The sequence below is a fragment of the Taurulus bubalis genome, assembly GCF_910589615.1.
Source record: "Taurulus bubalis genome assembly, chromosome: 9".
In the NCBI taxonomy this organism is placed as follows: Eukaryota; Metazoa; Chordata; class Actinopteri; order Perciformes; family Cottidae; genus Taurulus; species Taurulus bubalis.
Genome location: NC_136597.1, coordinates 2,612,921 through 2,632,364, shown reverse-complemented (window position 1 = coordinate 2,632,364; position 19,444 = coordinate 2,612,921). Strand labels below are relative to the sequence as shown.

The following is a 19,444-nucleotide window of genomic DNA, read 5'->3' as shown; positions in this document are numbered from 1 at the left end:
ACAAAGCAGCCAAGAACTGATGCACACGCTATCGTTCCTTCATCAGAAGCCGCGAGGTCGACTCTGTTGTTGAACTAAACGTTCTCACAGACGCTCGTGTCTCTGACCCTCTGATCCTCTGCAGCTGTGCACCAGCGCCGCCTCTGAACCGGGCTTCCCGGACCTCTTCAGAAGGCAGCGGGGCGCGTGCCAAGTGAGCCGAGGCCGGAGCCAACGCTTTCCCAAGATGCACTTCAGAGGTCTCTCATGCAAGCCTGTGTGTGTGTGTGTGTGTGTGTGTGAGATAAATAACATTGGGAAAAACAAATAGTTTTTTGACTATTTTGTCCCCTGCTCAGATTCAGACTGTTGAGAAGGTATTTTGGCATTTTGCTTAGCCCCTCCCACATGATGCATTTCCTTTGGACCCTCCCCAGGACTACCAGTATCTCTCGGTCAGGGGTTCTCAACCTTTTGTCTGATGTTCTCCCTGTGAGATATTTGTTCAGCTAAGTACCCCCCAACCAGAGCAAAGCATTGTTGGTTGAAAAAACACTAACAGTGCTGTGCCATCAGGGTCTGATTTAATATAGAATATATACACTTCAGTTTATGAACTTACACTTATATTTTATTGAATATTTATTAAATAACTATTTGTAATATCTCACAGGGAGAACATCACTGACAAAAGGTTGAGAACCGCTCTAGATCAGTGATGAAGCATCGAGTCATGCAGAGAGAGACGATGCCACGGAACCAAAACAATGAACTGAAAGACGCTAAAGCGCTCCAGAGCCGAGGGCAGCTGCAGACATGGGTGACAATTTTAAACACATTTCACGTCTAATTTGACTCGTTTTTTTAAAATTATAAAATATGAAAACATAGCTACTTTAAATAGAAAGTCAAATGGCAAGGCGTATATCCCTTGAATGTGAATATGGGATACGTCGGTGCGTAAGAGCTTTAGCCTTTTGGAAACAAACCTATTTCTAGGCCCTTTCCTCGAAAATGTCATCCCCAAACTAAAATGGGTGCATCTCTGCAACCACTAGGGCTATTTTAATAATGTTGGTGTTATAAGAAAAGAGTATAATGTGAATTTGTGTTCAGATGGGTAAATATCAGTCTATATGTTACTGGTTATGAGTAAATGAAGAAGTGAATTATACCGTTTTTATAGCAATATCTGCCATAGTTTAAGGGGTTTAAGAAGGCGGTCAGATTGAGTTTTAAATGGACAGATCTGACAGGAAACACACTAACCTTATGTACTGAACTTAAATTGACAATAACAAAAGATTTGCCGAGTGATTCCCTGTATAGCGGCGCCGCCCAGCAGCCACGCTGTCATCACCTTGAGCGCCGTCACACCCAGAGGAGCTATGGGACCAACAGGAAGTCTAATTCTAGACCACTTCCTGTATGACATTCCTGACCCGCGCTGCCTTCCTGCCAGACTCTCGCAGGCGCCGTACGTATAGCTCATCTAGGTCCAGTTACCGCCTCCTCTGTGTGGAGTAACGTTCAGGCACGGGGAGGATCTGAACCTCTGGGACAACATTAGTCTGGGACACCGGTTTGAAGTACAAAAACATCAACATGTTTTCTGTTGGGACGAAAACAGAACCATCAAAGTGACATTACCCAATGATTTATTATGAATTAGAATTACTGGACGTTTGCACCAGCTCCTGCATGAAAACCCTGGCTGGACCAGTAAAGCCCATCAACTGTTTTGAAGCCATTTATTGTATAGATACCTCACATTTAGTGCATAGAATGAGATCACATGAATAACATTTATGACAGACAGGAAACACATGTAAAAGGACAGACATCAGGCAGAACAGACTACATTCATTCTTTTACCTCCGCAGTTATCTCATCCGCTGTATTCCTCATATAATATGGTTTAGACATGTAACGATACGGGCGAATGGACGAGGGAACACGGCATACTGGCATTTTAACGGGTTACTTCTTTAGTAGAAAAAGAGAAAAGGCACCAAGTGTCGTTCCATCACATTATATAGAAACAGCAGCCATCAGCCTGCTCCACGGCCCGTGATGCAAACCGTATTATTCACTGAAACGGCTCCAATGAGCTCGGGTTGCTGCTCAGCTAATAACTCGTAGCGTTTCCTACCATTTCCAATACATTCTCCTCCTACATTAGTTTAGTTACAGATTCCCTCCTCCTTCAGTATTTATTAGTGCATCTATATAAATGTGTTTATCCTTCCAGTTTAAATTATACAAAAACACAATACCAGTCTAAATATGCGTGTAAATGCTCTCAAAAATATATAAGCTACAAGAAGTTTCATCTTAGCTTCTGGAAGTGACCAAATTATAATCGCCAACAAAAGGCTTAAGCTGCTGATTGCCACAGAAAAACTAAATAAAACATTTCCCGCAAAATTAAATGATAAAGAAAAAGCCAAAAAATATTCAAATGCAACTGTAAATTGGCAAAAAAAAAAGTAAAACAAAAACCAACAATACGGATTGGATTCAGATTAAAAGAGAAATAAACAATAGTATGAAAATCAAATCGATATCTCTCCCCAAAAAATTTCAATATTTCAACTGTGAAATCGAGCCGATAAAGAAGCTCTGCGTTAAAGAAGCTCAGCCCTGATGGCGGCTCGTCTACCTGCCACATAAAAGCCGCTTCCACTTCCCCGTGAACGGCTGAGCCAATCAGAGGAGCCGTGAGAGAGGGCGGGCTCAGCGACGGGTCACAGGATGCTCTCCCTCAGGCTCCCACTGCTGGTCGAGCCGGACGGCCGGCGCTCCGGCTGGTTCCACGTGTTGAAGTCCAACAGCACCTGATTGAGTTTCTCCATCCAGTCCAGCCGCTCCTGCTTGGTGTCGGCTGAAAACCAACACCTGAACGAGAACGACAGCTTTGTGAGGACGGACAGAGTTACAGACACGTTGAGTCTGTTGAGACGCATCGCCTTAAACTCACAGGAAACACATGACAGCTACTCAGGGTTCAGACACAGTCTGACCAATGAGTTCATGACTTTAAACCAAATGTCATGACAAACATTTAGTGAAGTCTGGGTGTAAACAGTAAAAAGTGAGTAAATGTAGTATTTAAACTAACAATGAGAATACAAAGCATCCAGTAAACCTTAAATGACACAAATGAATGAGACAATAGTTTGATTAAAAGAATAAACATTTATATAGATGCCTGTATGTATGCCTGCTTATATTGTGAGTCTTTCTTTTAAAAGCATATTCATTATTTCAAACTCAGCGTAAATGAACGAAATGAACACATGAATATAACACATTTACATGACTTTTACTAAACTTTTAGGGATTTAATTTTGAATTTTTTCAAGGACTTTTCCAGGCCTGGAAATAAGCATTTTAAAATTTTAGGACTTTTTCAGGTTTTCCATGAGCGTAAGAACCCTGACTACTGTCTTGCCCCTCCAAATTAAGAGTCTTCTTTATATAGTCACCGTACCATTTAAAAATACATTTCTAGAAACAACCCAATGCTACAGAAGGCGTTTCTCCATCAAGTGTCAAAAGTAAAACACTGACTGACATCACTAGTGGTCTGCAGCCAGAAACGCTTCATGCTTCCGTAAACAAAAGTGGCATTTACACAAAAACAGGTTTTCATGATGAATTAGTTTCGTTTGATATTGTTCAAAATGACAAAGATGATCAAAACCAGTCAACCCATTTGGGCCTCAGACGTCGGTTACAACCCACATCTCCCACACAAACGTTCCTTACTTGTTGCCAGCGTCCTGCTGCTGCGGGACGCTGCTGACCAGCTCGAAGGTGAAAGGTCGAGCGCACGAGTCTCTCTTCACCGGCCGGACGCACCGGCTGTGGGCGCTGGACAGAGAGATGCTGCCCTCCGCCTCCTGGGACGGGAAAAACAGAACAGACTTCATTGAAGAGGGACTGGTGGACGTGGGTCTGCGGGTCGGCCCGGCGGGTCGGTCCGTACCTTAGACTCCTTGTCGTTGGGGTGGTTCCAGTGGTACATGTTGCATCCCACCAGGGTGAAATATCGGCGATGCCACACCCCGTATCCACTGATCAGCTCAAACATGGTCTGGGAACAGATCCAAAAAGAAACGTGGTTAATGCGGTTTCCTAACATTTAAGGAAAACATCCCTCTTGTCCGGTACGATCGGTGTTAAACTGTTGAACTCAGAGTTTATCAACAGGAGCGTCGATCGTCCGTTTTAACTATGAATTCTGCAGGTCAAGACTCAAAGCCATGGCACCTAGAATACAATCTCCTATTGACTTTAAATGGAACACTTGATGTGGACTTGCCTATTGGGGTTGCAACCGCATATTTGAATGCACTTATTGTAAGCAGCTTTGCATGAAAGCATTTGCTAACCACATGTAATGTAAAGGTGTCATAGTAATGCAGCCACACAGCTGTGGAAGATGAGACACATCACATCACTGACCAGGAAGCCTTGGTGCTGGACGTTAGAGTGACTTTCACTGTCCAGGTGCAGGTAGATGTTTCCCTCCAGAGGCGAGAGAAAAGGCACCTGCGGTCCGGATAAACGCTGTTAAACGGGTTTGATGTGCAAGACATGAGGAGAAGAAGAAAGGCACAGAAAACTACGTCGCAAAGAATTTCATTCCAAATGACAGATATACACACACCCACACACACACCCACACACACACGGTGAAATGACACAGTGATTATCGATGGTTGGTTAGAAGTGTAGCTTCTATGCTACTTTTTTTCCTCCTGTAGATTATGAAATCCAAAATGATGCCAGGCGTGAGCAGAGACATGTGTACAGAGAGCACGTCTACAAACACACATCTAGGGTTGTGCTCCAGGAAGTAAACATCCCTTGAAGCGCTGTGTCATTTCACACCAATGTACTGACTTGAGTCAATATAAGAGATATTGGGTTTGATTTTTTTAGATTAAATGGGAAAGAGCTTGACCCAAGTCAACAGAAAATCATGCACAAGCAAATGCTAATGAGACTGAGGCGGCGGTTATTTGTACGGTTAGAGACGGGGTTAGTTTTAGCCGAAGGGGAGCGGTGAGAGGTGAAGGGCCGGCAGCGTCGTGAAAACCTTTTCCTGAAATTCATCTCCCAGCAGCTTCCTGATTTTGCCCTCAAGCTTCATCTGAGTGGAGGAAGAAAGAGAGGAGGAGGGGGCAGACATGTTACGTCACCATGTGTGGAAACCTGTAACCGAATAATGAAATCACCAAACGGGTGTACAGTGATGTCTGCAGCTCTGTGCTGGAGGTCAGAAATTAAATGCAGAGAGAGAGGAGCTACACCTGGTGACTGGATGAGCGACATGAGCCACGCTTTCCCTTCTGAATACTTCAATTCAACGGACAATTAACACACAAAAAAGTACTGCCTGCACTTAGAAAACAACCCATCTAACTACATGAAAATATACATTTATAGATATCCAAGTCAGTGTGGGCTTGTGTTATATCATTGAAAGTCTCCAGTTGATTCAAAATCATCCAAGTAACATTTCAGCAGTAGACACCATCTTCTGGGGCGCAGTAAGGCGGACGTGTATCACCCTGTAAATCATTCTAAAAGAATGGCAGAAACTAGGACTGGACGGTATGGCCAGAGATTCATATCACGGTGTACGATTCTGGCGGTTTCACGGTATTTACGATCCTGGCAGCAGTTACCTTATCCAGGGGGAACTTGCTGTGTCCCAGCGAGGACAAGGTGATCTGGTGGGAGCCGACTAGAAAGAAGTTGCTGGAGCGACGAGTGCTGAGAGCAGGGAGAGCGCCAGCTGAGGACAAAGAAGACCAGAATGAAGACACGCAGCAAACAGGAAGTTAAAATATACATTTATTTTTTTTATTTTCTTTGTATTCCAAAAGGTTTTCTAAAAAAATGACTAGCTACCATTGCACAGAATGAAAAAAAAAAGGCGCCTCCTTGTACTAGAATAAAAAGACTTACATGTCAGACTGTTACTGGATCTCTGTTGAAAACAAAAGATGTTTCAGTGAGATGTGGAAAACAGCAACACATGCTATAATATTCGGGCATGCGATATAAACTGAACACTCACTGCGATGGTCTTCAGAAGCTTTCTTGGCGTGACCTGGATATGTGAAGACAACACAGAGGATTAGACTGCCATTGATACTGCACACCTGGCTCATTGTGGGCTCTCTGACTCACCCGGGACTTGGTGGTGGTCCGGTCCACGCTGCTGTTGCTCCCCGAGGTGTGAGACTAGGACCAACACAGGAGAACAGGCACATTTAAAAAGAGACCAAATCCAACTGTGCAGTTTTGCACCAAACGGCTTGAAGATAACTAGCATGCTAAGACAACTAGCCTGCTAAGACAACTAGCCTGCTAAGACAACTAGCCTGCTAAGACAACAAGCCTGCTAAGACAACAAGCCTGCTAAGACAACAAGCATGCTAAGACAACAAGCCTGCTAAGATAACAAGCCTGCTAAGATAACTAGCATTCTAAGATAACTAGCATTCTAAGACAACTAGCATGCCAAGACAACTAGCATGCCAAGACAACTAGCATGCCAAGACAACTAGCATGCCAAGACAACTAGCCTGCTAAGACAACTAGCCTGCTAAGATAACTAGCATTCTAAGATAACTAGCATTCTAAGACAACTAGCATTCCAAGACAACTAGCATGCCAAGACAACTAGCCTGCCAAGACAACTAGCCTGCTAAGACAACTAGCCTGCTAAGACAACCAGCCTGCTAAGACAACTAGCCTGCTAAGACAACTAGCATGCTAAGACAACTAGCATGCTAAGACAACAAGCCTGCTAAGACAACAAGCCTGCTAAGATAACTAGCATTCTAAGATAACTAGCATTCTAAGACAACTAGCATGCTAAGACAACTAGCATGCCAAGACAACTAGCATGCTAAGATAACTAGCCTGCTAAGACAACTAGCCTGCTAAGACAACTAGCCTGCTAAGATGCTGCCTGACCTACCTCGCATTAACACCATTAGTCAACAACATGATACCTAACCTGCTGTCATGAACTTGGACACTTTTAATTCATTCACCTTCTTTTTTATTGTTTTTATTACTGTTTATATTACTTGATTTTGTATCTTTTATTTACTTGTGCGCAATGCTGCTACTTGTGAGCAATGCTGCTGTAATCCTGTAATTTCCCCACTAATAAAGTATTATCTTATTTTATGACTGCCATACGCTCCATGCGTCAGTGTTATGGAACATAGGTTATGAATAACAATAGTAAACTCCTATATTTGCGTTAACAACGCGTTTTCCCACTGAACTGCTGTTGTACTATTTCAATGAATATCTTCATGAATACATTACAAAGACGTGTTATCTCACCAGGCTGTAGACCTCCACATCGATCTCAAAGGACGAGCGGATATCCTTCCTGACATACGAGGAGACAAAACAATATTAAATGCATTAATTGATACTTTCCCACTGAAATGATCACCTTGACTCACACATAAGACTCTTTAGATTCCGGGTGTTACCATTCATGAATCATTTGTTAACAATATACAACCAGAAGAACCGATTAGTCCAGTGATATGATAGATATATGACTGGAAAGGCATGGGATTAATGGAGTGACCATGAAGACGCTTACAGAGTGACGGAGGTCGGGAAGGAGATGGTGTCTCCGTTCTGCGCGTCGGCAGCCGTGGCCAGCGGGGTGGCCACGATGTTGCAGGACCCGTAGCGGATCAGCACGAAGAAGTAGTGACTTGGCCGACCTGCAGTGCAACAAGAACAAGTCAATCATTTAAAAGTAGCCGTCAACCACTATGCTTTGATGAAGCTCTGCATTTAAATCGTTTCCCACCGTATTGAAATCATGCAAATGCGTCAAAATATGAGGCAATGTGCTACCTGTGCGTTTGTGGGAGGAGCAGACAAATTCCACCTTGAGCGGCAGCTGGATCTTCGTGATGCTGACGGTGCCTCTGCAGGCCTGCTGGGACTCGTACTCGCCGTCCTCTCCCGGGTCAGCGCTCCTCTGCTCTCTCAGCCGGGTCACCTCAGCTAGCAGGGCCGAGCGCTTCTCACCTGAAGTCAACCACAAGAAGCCTGAGTCACGGAAAGATAATGAAACTAGAATGCTTGACAGTCAGGTTGCAGTTTTGTTATTCATATTATTTCATCAGCTGTATATAAGATGTAAGGAGACATCAAAAGAATACGATTGCTGTTGAGGGAACAATTTCAACAGTGTGAACATGGATTCTTATCTGTGGCACACAAAGATGGGACATGAAACTAAAGAAAGTATCTTACAGGAGACCAGGAGTAGCTTTTCGGCCTCGGCCTCCTCCAGAGAGCCTCGCCCGTGTTCCTCGTCGGTGCAGCAGCTCAGAGCCTGCAGGGTCTGGTTGATCACAGTCTGCAGCTTCCCTGCTTCTTCACCGAGGGCCTGGACCAACAAGGACAACAGAACGACTGGGACTTAGTCACCTGTACTGCATTTTAGGCAATAATAATAAATGAATAGATTGCATGCTAAATTCAGATGCAAATAGATGACACAAAATGATGCAAACATTTATATTGTCATGCATTAGGAAACCTATACATATGTGAAATACTTGTGACGTAAATATTCTAGTACACGTATGAGAATATCACTATTTATTGGGCACTCTTGGTAATGACGATATGTTTTTAAAAAGGGACAGTGTGTGGTGGCGTCTAGCAGTATGTTATGAAATACGCCTCTGCTCACTCCTTCCTCTTCTCCATACCATAACGGTTATGGTAGTAGGGTTGTCACGATACCAGAGTGAGTTGATTAACAACATTATATGTATATTATACCGTGATTTTCTCCTTAATGTTGACGGAGGGCTGACGCTGGGATTCTGGCGCTCGCCTCTGAACCCCAGGAGTGACGCTCTGGATGGTGGGCAGGTGGCTCTGCCTCTGTGTGCGGTAGGCATCAATACTGTGAATCAGACAAAACACAATTCAAAGACACGCAACAGTAACAATCAACTACTGTTTTTTTCTGCTTTTTTTAATATATTTGATATAATAGATTGAAGCTAAACAGTTTGAAGATGTAGATTGAAGTCAAGTGTTTTGTATTTATTTATTTATAATATATTTTAAACAGTTAATATATTGTTCAATTTGAAGAAAGAAAATTGCCTTGGCAATAAAAAAGTATCGGTTCAGTCACCGGTATCGTTTTAAAAATATCGTTTTAGCACCGATATCGAAAAAAACCCCAAAGGATACCCGTCCCTACACCTGAATATAACACATTTCCATGACTTTTCTAAAACTTTGGGGATTTAATTTTTTTCCAAGGACTTTTCCAGGCCTGGAAATAACCATTCTAAATCTTTTTTTTTTTTAATTTATTTTTTTATTTTTTTAGGACCATAAGAACCCTGCAGTATACCCACAGATTGATTATCACTACTGCTCCTTCAAAAGAAAAGCTTAAGAAACAGTATCTAAGAAGGAGTGAAAATAAGAACCATATGACACGTTGGTGATACCGCCTTTACGCAATAGAAAACATATTTTTACATTACGGCAACATAAGAGAACTGATGCTTGAAGATGGAGAACTCCAAACAGGTCTATGCTGTCATTACCTGTATAGAGGAGCAGACTCTGCCAGAGGGCTGGAGGTCTCTTCTGGAGTCAAGAGCAGGGACGGAGGATTGGACTTCTGGCTCGCTGCCAGTCGCTGTTGGTGGAAAACGGAACATTCAATATGTTTCCGGTCTCTGAATTGATCAGAGGTCGAGTTATGAACTCATCTCACCAGCGGGGTGACCACAGCCTCCACAGACTTGCTGAGCGGAGAGAGGATGCCACTGGGAGGAAAGGTCAGCTCGTCTCTGTTGCTCTCCAGCTTCCTGCCCTCTTCTTCGCTCTTCTCCTTCTCCTCCTCCGTGTCCACCTTGTCTTTGTCCCCGGGGCAGACGCCGATGCCGCTGTCTCGGTCCTCTGCGTCGGCCGCCCTCTCCTCCTCCATCCTGCCGGCATATTCCAGCACCTCCTCGAACATCTGGTCGATTATTTCCGCCGTGTTGGTCTCATCGTGAGAGCCGTCTGTGGGGAAACAAAGAAAACATTTCACAAAACGTGATTTGCAAAAGACACACACACACCTCTCTAAATAACACCTGTGCATGTTCAGGTGCAGGTTGGAAGAGCACGATCAAACTTTTAGTCACCCTGTGGTTTTATTCAGAACATCCCAGTGTTTCCAGTGGTTTCGGCCTTACCAACAAACTCTCACCCATGTGCTCCACTCTGTGCCTCACCTCCTGCCTGTTCTCACCTGACGTACTCGTCTCTGCCCTGGACTCCGTGGAGGTATCAGCCTCGGACATGGTGGAGTCATTGATGAGCTCGGGCTCCAGAATGAATGTGACTTTCTTTGAGCTCTCTCTTCCCTCCGCCTTGCGAGTTCCTTCTCTCAGCCCATCGACTGGCTCTCGCTCCATTTGCTCGTTCTCCAGAAGGGGATCTGACTCTGTGGAGCTCGGAGCTCCTTCAGTGTCTGATGACTCCGCCTGGCGTGTTGCTGCATGTTTAATATTCGTTTTGAGCACTGTGTATCCCGTCTGTGTTGCCTCCGCTTGTTCCTCGCTGTCCAACTCGAGATCCATGTCGACTTCTTCTATGCAGACTGTCTGGATCTCAGTTGACTGTTGACACACATCATCCATTTCACTACATCCTCCTGTGTCTTTCTGGTTTGGTTTTATTATACAAACATCAACATCTTCTGCGTCGGCTCCCTCATGAAGTCCTCCACAGGACTCTCTGGTCTCGACGTCTTCGCTTGGTTTAGATCCGTGTTTCACAGAGTCATCGAAACCGCTTTGTGACTCCTCGGATCTCGGTTTCTCATCATCCTGCATTTCAGAAGAGCTCGTCGTCTCAGCAGAGACATCCCCCAAATAACAGTCACTGTCCTGGATGTCAGAGGGTTTCCCTTTTCCCACTCTGGAAGAGTCCAACTCCCCTTCCTCCTCCTGTTCTCCAGCTACGACAGACTCCTCCTCGTTTAGAGGATATCTCCACGACCGCAACTCCTCATCCGTTGAAGGCCCTTCGCTGTATGGAGAACCGTCTCTTTCTTCATATGAAAACGTCTCTTCAGTTACAATCGAAACCTCAACTGTCTCCGCCATGTCCGACTCCTCTGCAAGAGTCGATTCTAGGGAGCTTAGCTCATCACTTGTAGGCAACTCTGACTGGTCATCACTGAGAGGCACTTTGGAAAAACTCTGATCCTCGCTGAAAGACAACTTCAAGACAGTCTGGGTCTGTGGTTGTTGGGTCTGTGGCTGCGTTTCCTCATTTCCTTCCTCCTCCCTGACTTCATCACCTTGCTCCTTCCATCCAGTGCTCAGCTGCCCAACTTCATGAGAGTGGACAAGCTCTACGGGAGCTTCAGAGTCATTGGGTTCCCTTTCACCTGTTGAAAAGGTATTCTCACATCTTAACACCAGGCTACCTAAGCTTCATACTTGATATGCATTAGAGCAGGTAGTGATTCATATCTATTTGTTTATATGGGTGCACGGAACAGGTTTTTTTGGGGCTGATCAGCAGAAACCTGATACTGTTTTTTAAGATAATTGTAAGTATAATTGTCAATCAGTGTGCCATATAAACATGGAGGTAACATTAACTTGAACTTTAAGTCTCAAACTGATCTGCAACTTCAATACATCCCATCGACAATGTGCAATTATATACGAGAGCACTAACAAGACGGCTGCCTTCCTTATGCACGTTTGAGTTGAAATCATTAAAGCAGTAAACTATTCACGCAGCAGCAGCGAGTCAGAGAGACACTTCATGGAATGAATAATAACTTATTCAAAGTATCGTGAATATAAGGCGGCACAGCGGCTGGGAAAGAGGACATTTTGCATGCTAACGTCTGATAACGTCTGTGAGAAAACGTTCCTCAAGGTTCCACGCTCTGCAGTACAACACTCACACATGTTTATCAGTATGTTGACATTAGGGAAGCAGGCTGGTCGTTACACATTTCAGCCTTGTGAGAAAAGATGAGGACTCTTAGACAAGTTAGAGACAATTAAATGTTAGATGTTCATGACGGAAAATCGTGTATTAAAGAGCCGGCTGTTCGGGGTGTTTTGGACGGTGTTTATAATCGTGATACTCAGAGTGCAGTGAGCTACAAAAGGAAAGGAGAAAGTTTTGATGGGGCCACAATACTGGTGTTGAAGTCAGTTAAGGACATTCCTACTTCTATTGCCGTCTGTCTGATCTGGTTCTCAACACTATAGATACTAAATGTGTTCATCTCATTAATGAGGACGTATCAGGGAAAGTCTTACCCGTCCCGTCTGAAGATTGCTTCTCTGCACATGATGCAGAAGCGTCAGTGAAGCTGCCATCTTTCATCTCAGCGTCACCATCTATCTGCTGGACGCAACAGAACCAGGAAACAAACATAAGAGTTACGCAGAGCAGAGTTTATCTACATAATGTAATCAAAGTAAATATGGAAGCTAAACAGAAAGTAATGCAACAGTGCCTCCTGCAGGTATTACCGTGATTTGTAAAACCACCAGAGAAACCGTGAGGAATAAAAAGGTGCAGGAGAACGTGAAGCAAATTAAACAAAGTATTCAAACTCTGGATGCCAACAAACACCAAATGACCAGTGCAGTAGAGCATATACTATCAAGGTGGAGTTATGCTGAATAGTCAAAATACATACCCCTGCTAGGTGACTGTATGCAATACATAAAGTTACCACGTTAATAGAATTTCAATCAAATAAATGACATGCAACACATGGTGACTGACGTTCATCTCCGTGGAGCAGTCGGTTTCCTCGTCCTGCTGGTTCCTCGGTCTCATCTCAAATGAGGCGCTACGGTTCTGTTCACGTTGACGTGTTGTTGAAATGACAACACTTTGTGTAAACAGGCAATTTCCCCAAAACACCACCAGACTTGAAGAGGTGCACTATTTAAGGAGAGACAAACACCTGGAGCCATGGAAATGGGTCACTCTTCCAACAAAAGGTAGTTGCTGATATAATTGCCTTGTTCTGTTATCCAATTTAATTCTCGTCACTGCCCAAATCCATATGGCCCATTCTGTTGGCTCCAAGTATTAATACGTCAAAGCTCCAGTGACCAGAAAGAGAAGGGGTACTTGGTCACAGACTCACATCACTGGGCTGCAAAGGAGGCCAAAGGACTCTCCCTCTAGATCTAAGAACCCAGGCGGTGGGAGACGACGGGCCAGACGGGGTCCATCCCTGCTAATGTTTAATGAACTGGTGTGTAAAAAAAACCTCAAACAAACCGTCTCACTTAACGTAAAAACATCAAATCACATCCACAAGAAACGGTTTAAAAACAGGAGTTGGTCTGTAGAGTATGTTGCTGAACTGAACATACTAGATAGCATTCAAAGGGGACAACCTATTAGTACATGCAATAACCATTCATACATCACTTCATGGCAAACCAAGAAGTAAACTGCCTGGTATTTACACTTCTAATTATCATCATAGAAACGCTCAAAACAGAAGAATTGAGTGATCGTTGTTTTTTTGTTATCGTCCTTTCTGAGCCAAATCAACCCCATCTACTTTAATTAATTAATAAAAAATAAATATATATTTTGTGACTACAAGATCACAAACCCACCTGAGATAACGAGGGATCGGAGCTGCTCCTTTTCAGCCAGGCGTTCTCACTGATTGGCTGGAAAGGCAAATGGCTCAACTCCTCTTCCCGTTCCTGAGAAGTGAAACCATGACCGACATTCTTAAGTTCTTCTGAGGCTTTTGAGTTAATTTGCTCATCTAAGTACGAGAGATCTAGAATGGTGTCGATCCAAGTCATTTTAGGTACTGCTCATACATTTCAGTGGAAAATAAATAAATAAAAAAGTCCCTGAACCCACCTGGCGAATGCGAGACGCCTGCTTGGTGCTGAGGGCCGGAGTGCCGTGGAGCTTCTGCTGAATGGCAGACACGAAGAGGGAGCGGGGCCGCGGGGAGCCGCTGGCAGGGCTCGGTGCCGGGGTGGGGCCGACCTGCAACACCGGCACTTTAAAACGCTCCATGCGCTGATTGAATTCTCCCTGAGCTGGGAGGAAAACATTTAGAGATTCACGTTTAAAAGCATAAATGGAAGCAATATTCCAAAGAAATGTTATATCGAGTATCTGCTGTCACCAAGTTCCAATCTGATCTATGTTTTTCTATATAACAGCATTATAGTGTGTACTGCAAGTAGATTTGAGTTAGTAAAAGAGAGTAGTTTAGTTAAGCTGCCCTTGACATTCATAATAAACTACTTTTCATTTATTTTCCCAGGCCCAATGAGCACCAAGACGCCGACAACACTGCAGGTTCTTTACTGGTCTCCCCGTTGCTCAAATATGCCTGCTGGAAGTTTGGCAGATACAACTCCTAGCATGGCTCTTATACTCATCTTAAGCATCCACAGTACTGTACAACATAAACATTTCAACAGGGAGCTGATTTAAAAAGAAATAAATGATAGCAGGAAGCTGAACCTGTTCAGGCAACAAAACAGGCTAACCTGTAAAAACTCTCCTCCAATGTTACATTGATTTGTTCTATTCAATATGAACATGAAAAATATATATAAAAGTAAATATTTAACTAAGCTTTCCTTTGTCTTGGACAGTGCAGTAGTGTGGGAGGATGCACTGTGAATGCAGACGGCTGTAATTATACAGAGTTCCTGGGATGCTGGTAAATGATCCGTAACGTGATGACAGATCATTGACCAGCATCTGCTGAGTGCAGTGGAGAATTATAATTCATTTGGCATACTTTTAACCGAGACATGCCTTCAGAAATATGTGGATCTCCCCTTTCAAAAAGAACTTGTGCAAAAATGTCTAAATGCCTGAGCTTAGTCACAATCACGTTAGCCAAACGTTCTGCCCTTTTTATTGAGGACTTTGCAGCAAATCCTTTCACTGACTGAGCTGGAATCAAACCTTCAACCCCCAGACCTCTAGCCACTGTCAGGTCTGAGCGGAAGGCCAGAGACCATTTCAGTCTTTGATAGTTTATTACATTGACTTCCATCTATTGCTGTTCCAATGTCTGTTTAAACCTTTTAAGAAAGGAAAAATAGAAAAGAAACTGTAATCTGTGATGAGTCTGATGTTCATTCTCAGAGGTTTCTGAATGTGTGTGCGATCATTTGCATCCTCACCTAGGATATGCTCTCTGAAGCCCTTTTCATGGAGGATGAATGAAGGGCTATTCGTCCCAGGATCAGAGAAACACCGCTGGGCCAGAGGAGCTCCCCCTAAAACAACATTACAGTATTTATCTAACACACCGGCTCAGCACCTTCACAGTAGTTCTCATTTTGAATGCAGGTAATCCAGCTTGACTGGTGACAGGTCACCATCTTGAGCGGTACCATAAACATTGCACACATGACACTGCTATACTACTGTACATACACATTTGAACAGATAAACTATTAGTTCCACCAAGTTAAAGTGAATGCAGCACAATACAATAGCCCTGCAATAAATCACATCTTCATAAAGCATTTTGTTGAATCCGTTTGAGGTGTTGATGTCATTTTAAGGTTGTTTCTGGGGCTGTATTTGTGGACAGTAGTCTTTGCGTTATACTGGAGGTGTTTCTAATGTTACGTCTACCCTAATGGATAACGGTGAAGGTAGGATTACCCTCTCGTCTCTGCGTGAGTTGATGGACTCTGGACCGGACTGAAGGCACCATCGGTGTGTCGGGCTTTGCGTCGAGCTCAGCCAGGCGTCCAGAGGTCGATGGTTTCGGGCTGCGATTCTCCTGACCGGCCGGCTCCAGACGCCGCCGCTTCTGGCCATCGCTCCCCTCTGAGACATCAGACAGAAGGACGCACAAGGACAAAAGTCACAAATGTAACTGCAAAGACTGCCGTGATTACGATAGAGATACGTCTGTGAACCTGTATTTGGCAGGTGCCAATTGTGTTTCCTGCTCTGAGCCGATCCATGATTTTGAATACAGGAAGAAACAAACCTGATGGGGAGAGCACATTGTCTTCAGAGTCAGACAGAGGCGCTCTCTGTCTTTTCAAGTTGACGTTGGCACCGTTTTCCTCGTCAACCTCCATGCTGAGCTGCAAACAGTGACATTACAGACTGTGTGTATTTGAACATGTCACCTGTTATTGAACAGAGACCTTTAAGCACAACACCAATGGTAGTTAATTTAGCATTCACTCCTCTCTCAAAACACCTTCTTCCTACTAATGTTACTAACCTAGCTAGGTCATGCCAGGCATTGTGATGGGCTGACGTTAAGATTATGTAACTTAGGTTAAAAACTCTGGCTTTACCATTAAAAAAAAGGGCTAAATTGATTAAAGTTGTCAGTCGTTTTTACACAGACAGAGGACACATTAACTGTATAAAAACGCCGCAGCATTATCACAGATAAAGTGAAAACGTTTAAGTTTTCAGCTCAGGTAATTGTTTTAATGAAACACATTGCTTGCAAGTTGTGCCAACTTGTCAGCTAATGTTAAATACGGCTAACCCCGCTAGCTAGCTACATGTCTTCTTAACACTGAAATAACTGGAGTTCCATTTCATTAGTAAGCTTGTGACGTTTCAGTCTTCGAGCGCTGTAAATCTGGAACTTGAAAACTAGCTAAAGGAGCTAACATTAGCATGCTAGGGTTAGCAACATTGCCGTTTGAGTCAACTCCGGCTAATTTAGCGTAACGTTAGCCTAGCTTAGAATGGCACGCTAGCTTTAGCCGTTGTTACACACAGAAGATACGCGGAGCGAGTCCTGTCCGTCTTACCTGAAAAGAAGTCCGTGTGAAACGGGTCAACTGACAGAAACCAAGAAACGAGCTTCGTGTTGTTTAATGCTTTCGGTGAGTCTCCTCCTTCAACTTTGAATTTCAGCGGGTTCTTCTGACGCTTCTGACGCGTCCGCGCATCCAACCGGAAGTACCGTAAATACTGTGGAGGAGGCCGCGAGCGCATCACGGCGCGGAGTGATCTGAGTCCACGCGGAGGCCGTTTTACCGTAGTCACGAGACTAAACACGCATAACAGGATTCCAACACAACACCAGTGTGACGTGGAATCTACTGGCGTGAGACATATTTAACATGAGTCATAACTGACAGTAAGATGGTATATGTTGTATAACATACAGGTTTACACCTGTCACCTTCACATAACTCTACATCACACCTTAAAGTACTGCTATCTGTTGACTGTGCACTTTATTTTACCTTTCATTTTATATTCTACTGTAGATTTAATTGTAAGTATTCATGCTCCCCGTTATTGCACTCTGTTTATTGTTATATATATATATATATATTGTAAATGTATGCACCTTCCGCCAGGACAAATTCCTTGTATGTGAAAACATACGTGGCAATAAATGGTTCTGATTCTGATCAAATGTGTTAAATACATGAATGGTATTTATTACACTAGTTGTGTTATGTGTCAAAACCATGGATCAGAAACAGTAAATAGGCTGTTAAAGTTAAATGATGGATGGAAGCTTCAAACAAAATGGTGAAAGATCTTTAAGGGTCACCCATTTATCTCACAACTGAGACATGGATCCAGTTAGAAACATATTACTTAAATAAATATATTTATTTTTCAGGGCCGTAGATCTTGACAAGGAAGTATGGGTTTAGGTAGGCCACTTGTATATTAATGTGAACCGCTACCACAGGGACATTTCCTGTAATCGAATGTCTATAAAGTCTCCTATTAGCTTTACTTAAGTATGTTCTGACACATCAGAAGCTCACAGTAACAACACATGCTTCTCAAATGGATCGTTTCATAAGCATCATGTTCCATATAAAGCACATTAATAGAGATATTTAAATCAGTTACAGATGATGATCAGGAGGAAATCGGTTGCAAGTGCATGCACAGAGGTGATCTAAATGGGTCACAGATGCATTGCTAACCCTGGTGTGTGAAAACAGCTGTGATAAGATCTTGAGGGCAGCATGGTGTCTCCATCACTTCGTCTGCAGCGCACAGATTTCCATAAAGGGGAATATGAGTCATAATGTAGTTCACCCTGGAGGAGGCAGACAACAGTTCACTTTTGTGGTTGTTATTTTGTGTTTGTATTTAAAACCCCACAACCCTCTGATTATTTATTATTTTACTTCAAAAACCTTGGACTTTTAATGCCAAAATAGTGCACACATGAATGACAGAGAAAAGAATACATTTTTGGTTCAAAGTGAAACTTCAGGTAGAAAATCGTTCTGTTGTAAAAGTGAGGACTGTGAATAACCCCAGTGCTTATTATCAATGCAGCAGACTGAGACCCACACCTTCTGTTTGGCTTGATTCTACCAATGGTAATATATATGTGGTAAATATGGTATATATGTGGTAAATATGGTATATATGTGGTAAATATCAGGTCTACAAAGGTACGGACGTTCCACACATACAGTATTCAAGATATTTTTATTGTCATATATGTCATACAGATAACAGGCAGTTATTCTGTACAATGAAAGGTTTATTTTGCTGGGTCCTCCTAACACAGATTTACAATACACTTTAAGGAAAAAAATAAAATAAAATAAACTTAAGGCAAAGAAATATAAATAAAAATAAGGCAGTGTTGCTCAAAAATATGTATAAAGTGTATAAAGTGTTGCCCTTGTTGTGGTCATTATGTCTCTCTTGGTCGTGGATTGTGTCTCTTTGTGGTCGCTTCGCCCATTTTCATAGCCGTTGTGAGACTCTGTGTCTTATTTCAGATGTTTTTCATATATTTGGTCTTTTTCTTCTTCTTATTGTCTCGTTGATTTTCGTCTGTGATTATTTCGCCTTTTTTTTAAGTTGTTGTGCCTCTTTTTAGTGTTTTGAGTCTCTGTGTATTCGCTCCGTGTGTCTTTGTGGTTGTTTTGCCCCGTTTCACAGTCACGTTGAGTCTCTTTCAAGGTGTTTTGGCATCTTTTTCTAGTGAACCACTGAACGAAGACACTGTCCCTTAAACTTGAGTACAATCTAAGTCTAAATAAAAATGTGTCTCTGTGGTGTTCTTTCTACGTCCGTTGTCTCTGACAAGTCTATGACGATGATGATCTTTCCACCAACTATATATACACAGGAAGATGTAAAGATAAGCTGGGTTTCTGTTCTCTGAGTTGCTTTTAATCTTCACACCGGATCTGCGGCCTGTCCCTTTGCTGCCACTTCCCTCCCCGAACCAGACAGTCTCTTCTCAGTGGAAGCTCCGAGGACGTGTCGGGGGGGAAAGCTGACATCATACATTTCGGTTCCACAATGGACAGGATATATATATATCGGACGCAAAGCGAGGAGAGCATGAGCAGCACTACCACATCACAGCTCTGACAGCATCATGAAGACGCTCTGCTTCACT

The 19,444-nt window shown here is 43.2% G+C and overlaps 1 protein-coding gene across 1 annotated transcript; it reads right to left on the bottom strand.

The window, feature by feature from the left end:
* Window positions 1-1,751: 1,751 nt before the first annotated feature.
* Window positions 1,752-16,872, bottom strand: anln2 (anillin, actin binding protein 2). Its single transcript, XM_079224059.1, has 24 exons — window positions 16,854-16,872; window positions 16,064-16,163; window positions 15,730-15,897; window positions 13,948-14,132; window positions 13,689-13,781; window positions 12,835-12,909; window positions 12,360-12,444; window positions 10,277-11,464; window positions 9,797-10,086; window positions 9,624-9,718; window positions 8,836-8,962; window positions 8,299-8,434; window positions 7,894-8,070; window positions 7,631-7,757; window positions 7,360-7,408; window positions 6,187-6,240; window positions 6,074-6,106; window positions 5,962-5,983; window positions 5,679-5,788; window positions 5,087-5,140; window positions 4,450-4,536; window positions 3,971-4,078; window positions 3,751-3,884; window positions 1,752-2,877 (listed from the first exon to the last, which is right to left on the bottom strand). Exons 2-24 carry the CDS (start codon window positions 16,155-16,157, stop codon window positions 2,727-2,729), a joined length of 3,642 nt encoding a protein of 1,213 aa, XP_079080185.1. The 5' UTR covers window positions 16,158-16,163; window positions 16,854-16,872; the 3' UTR covers window positions 1,752-2,726.
* Window positions 16,873-19,444: the final 2,572 nt, after the last annotated feature.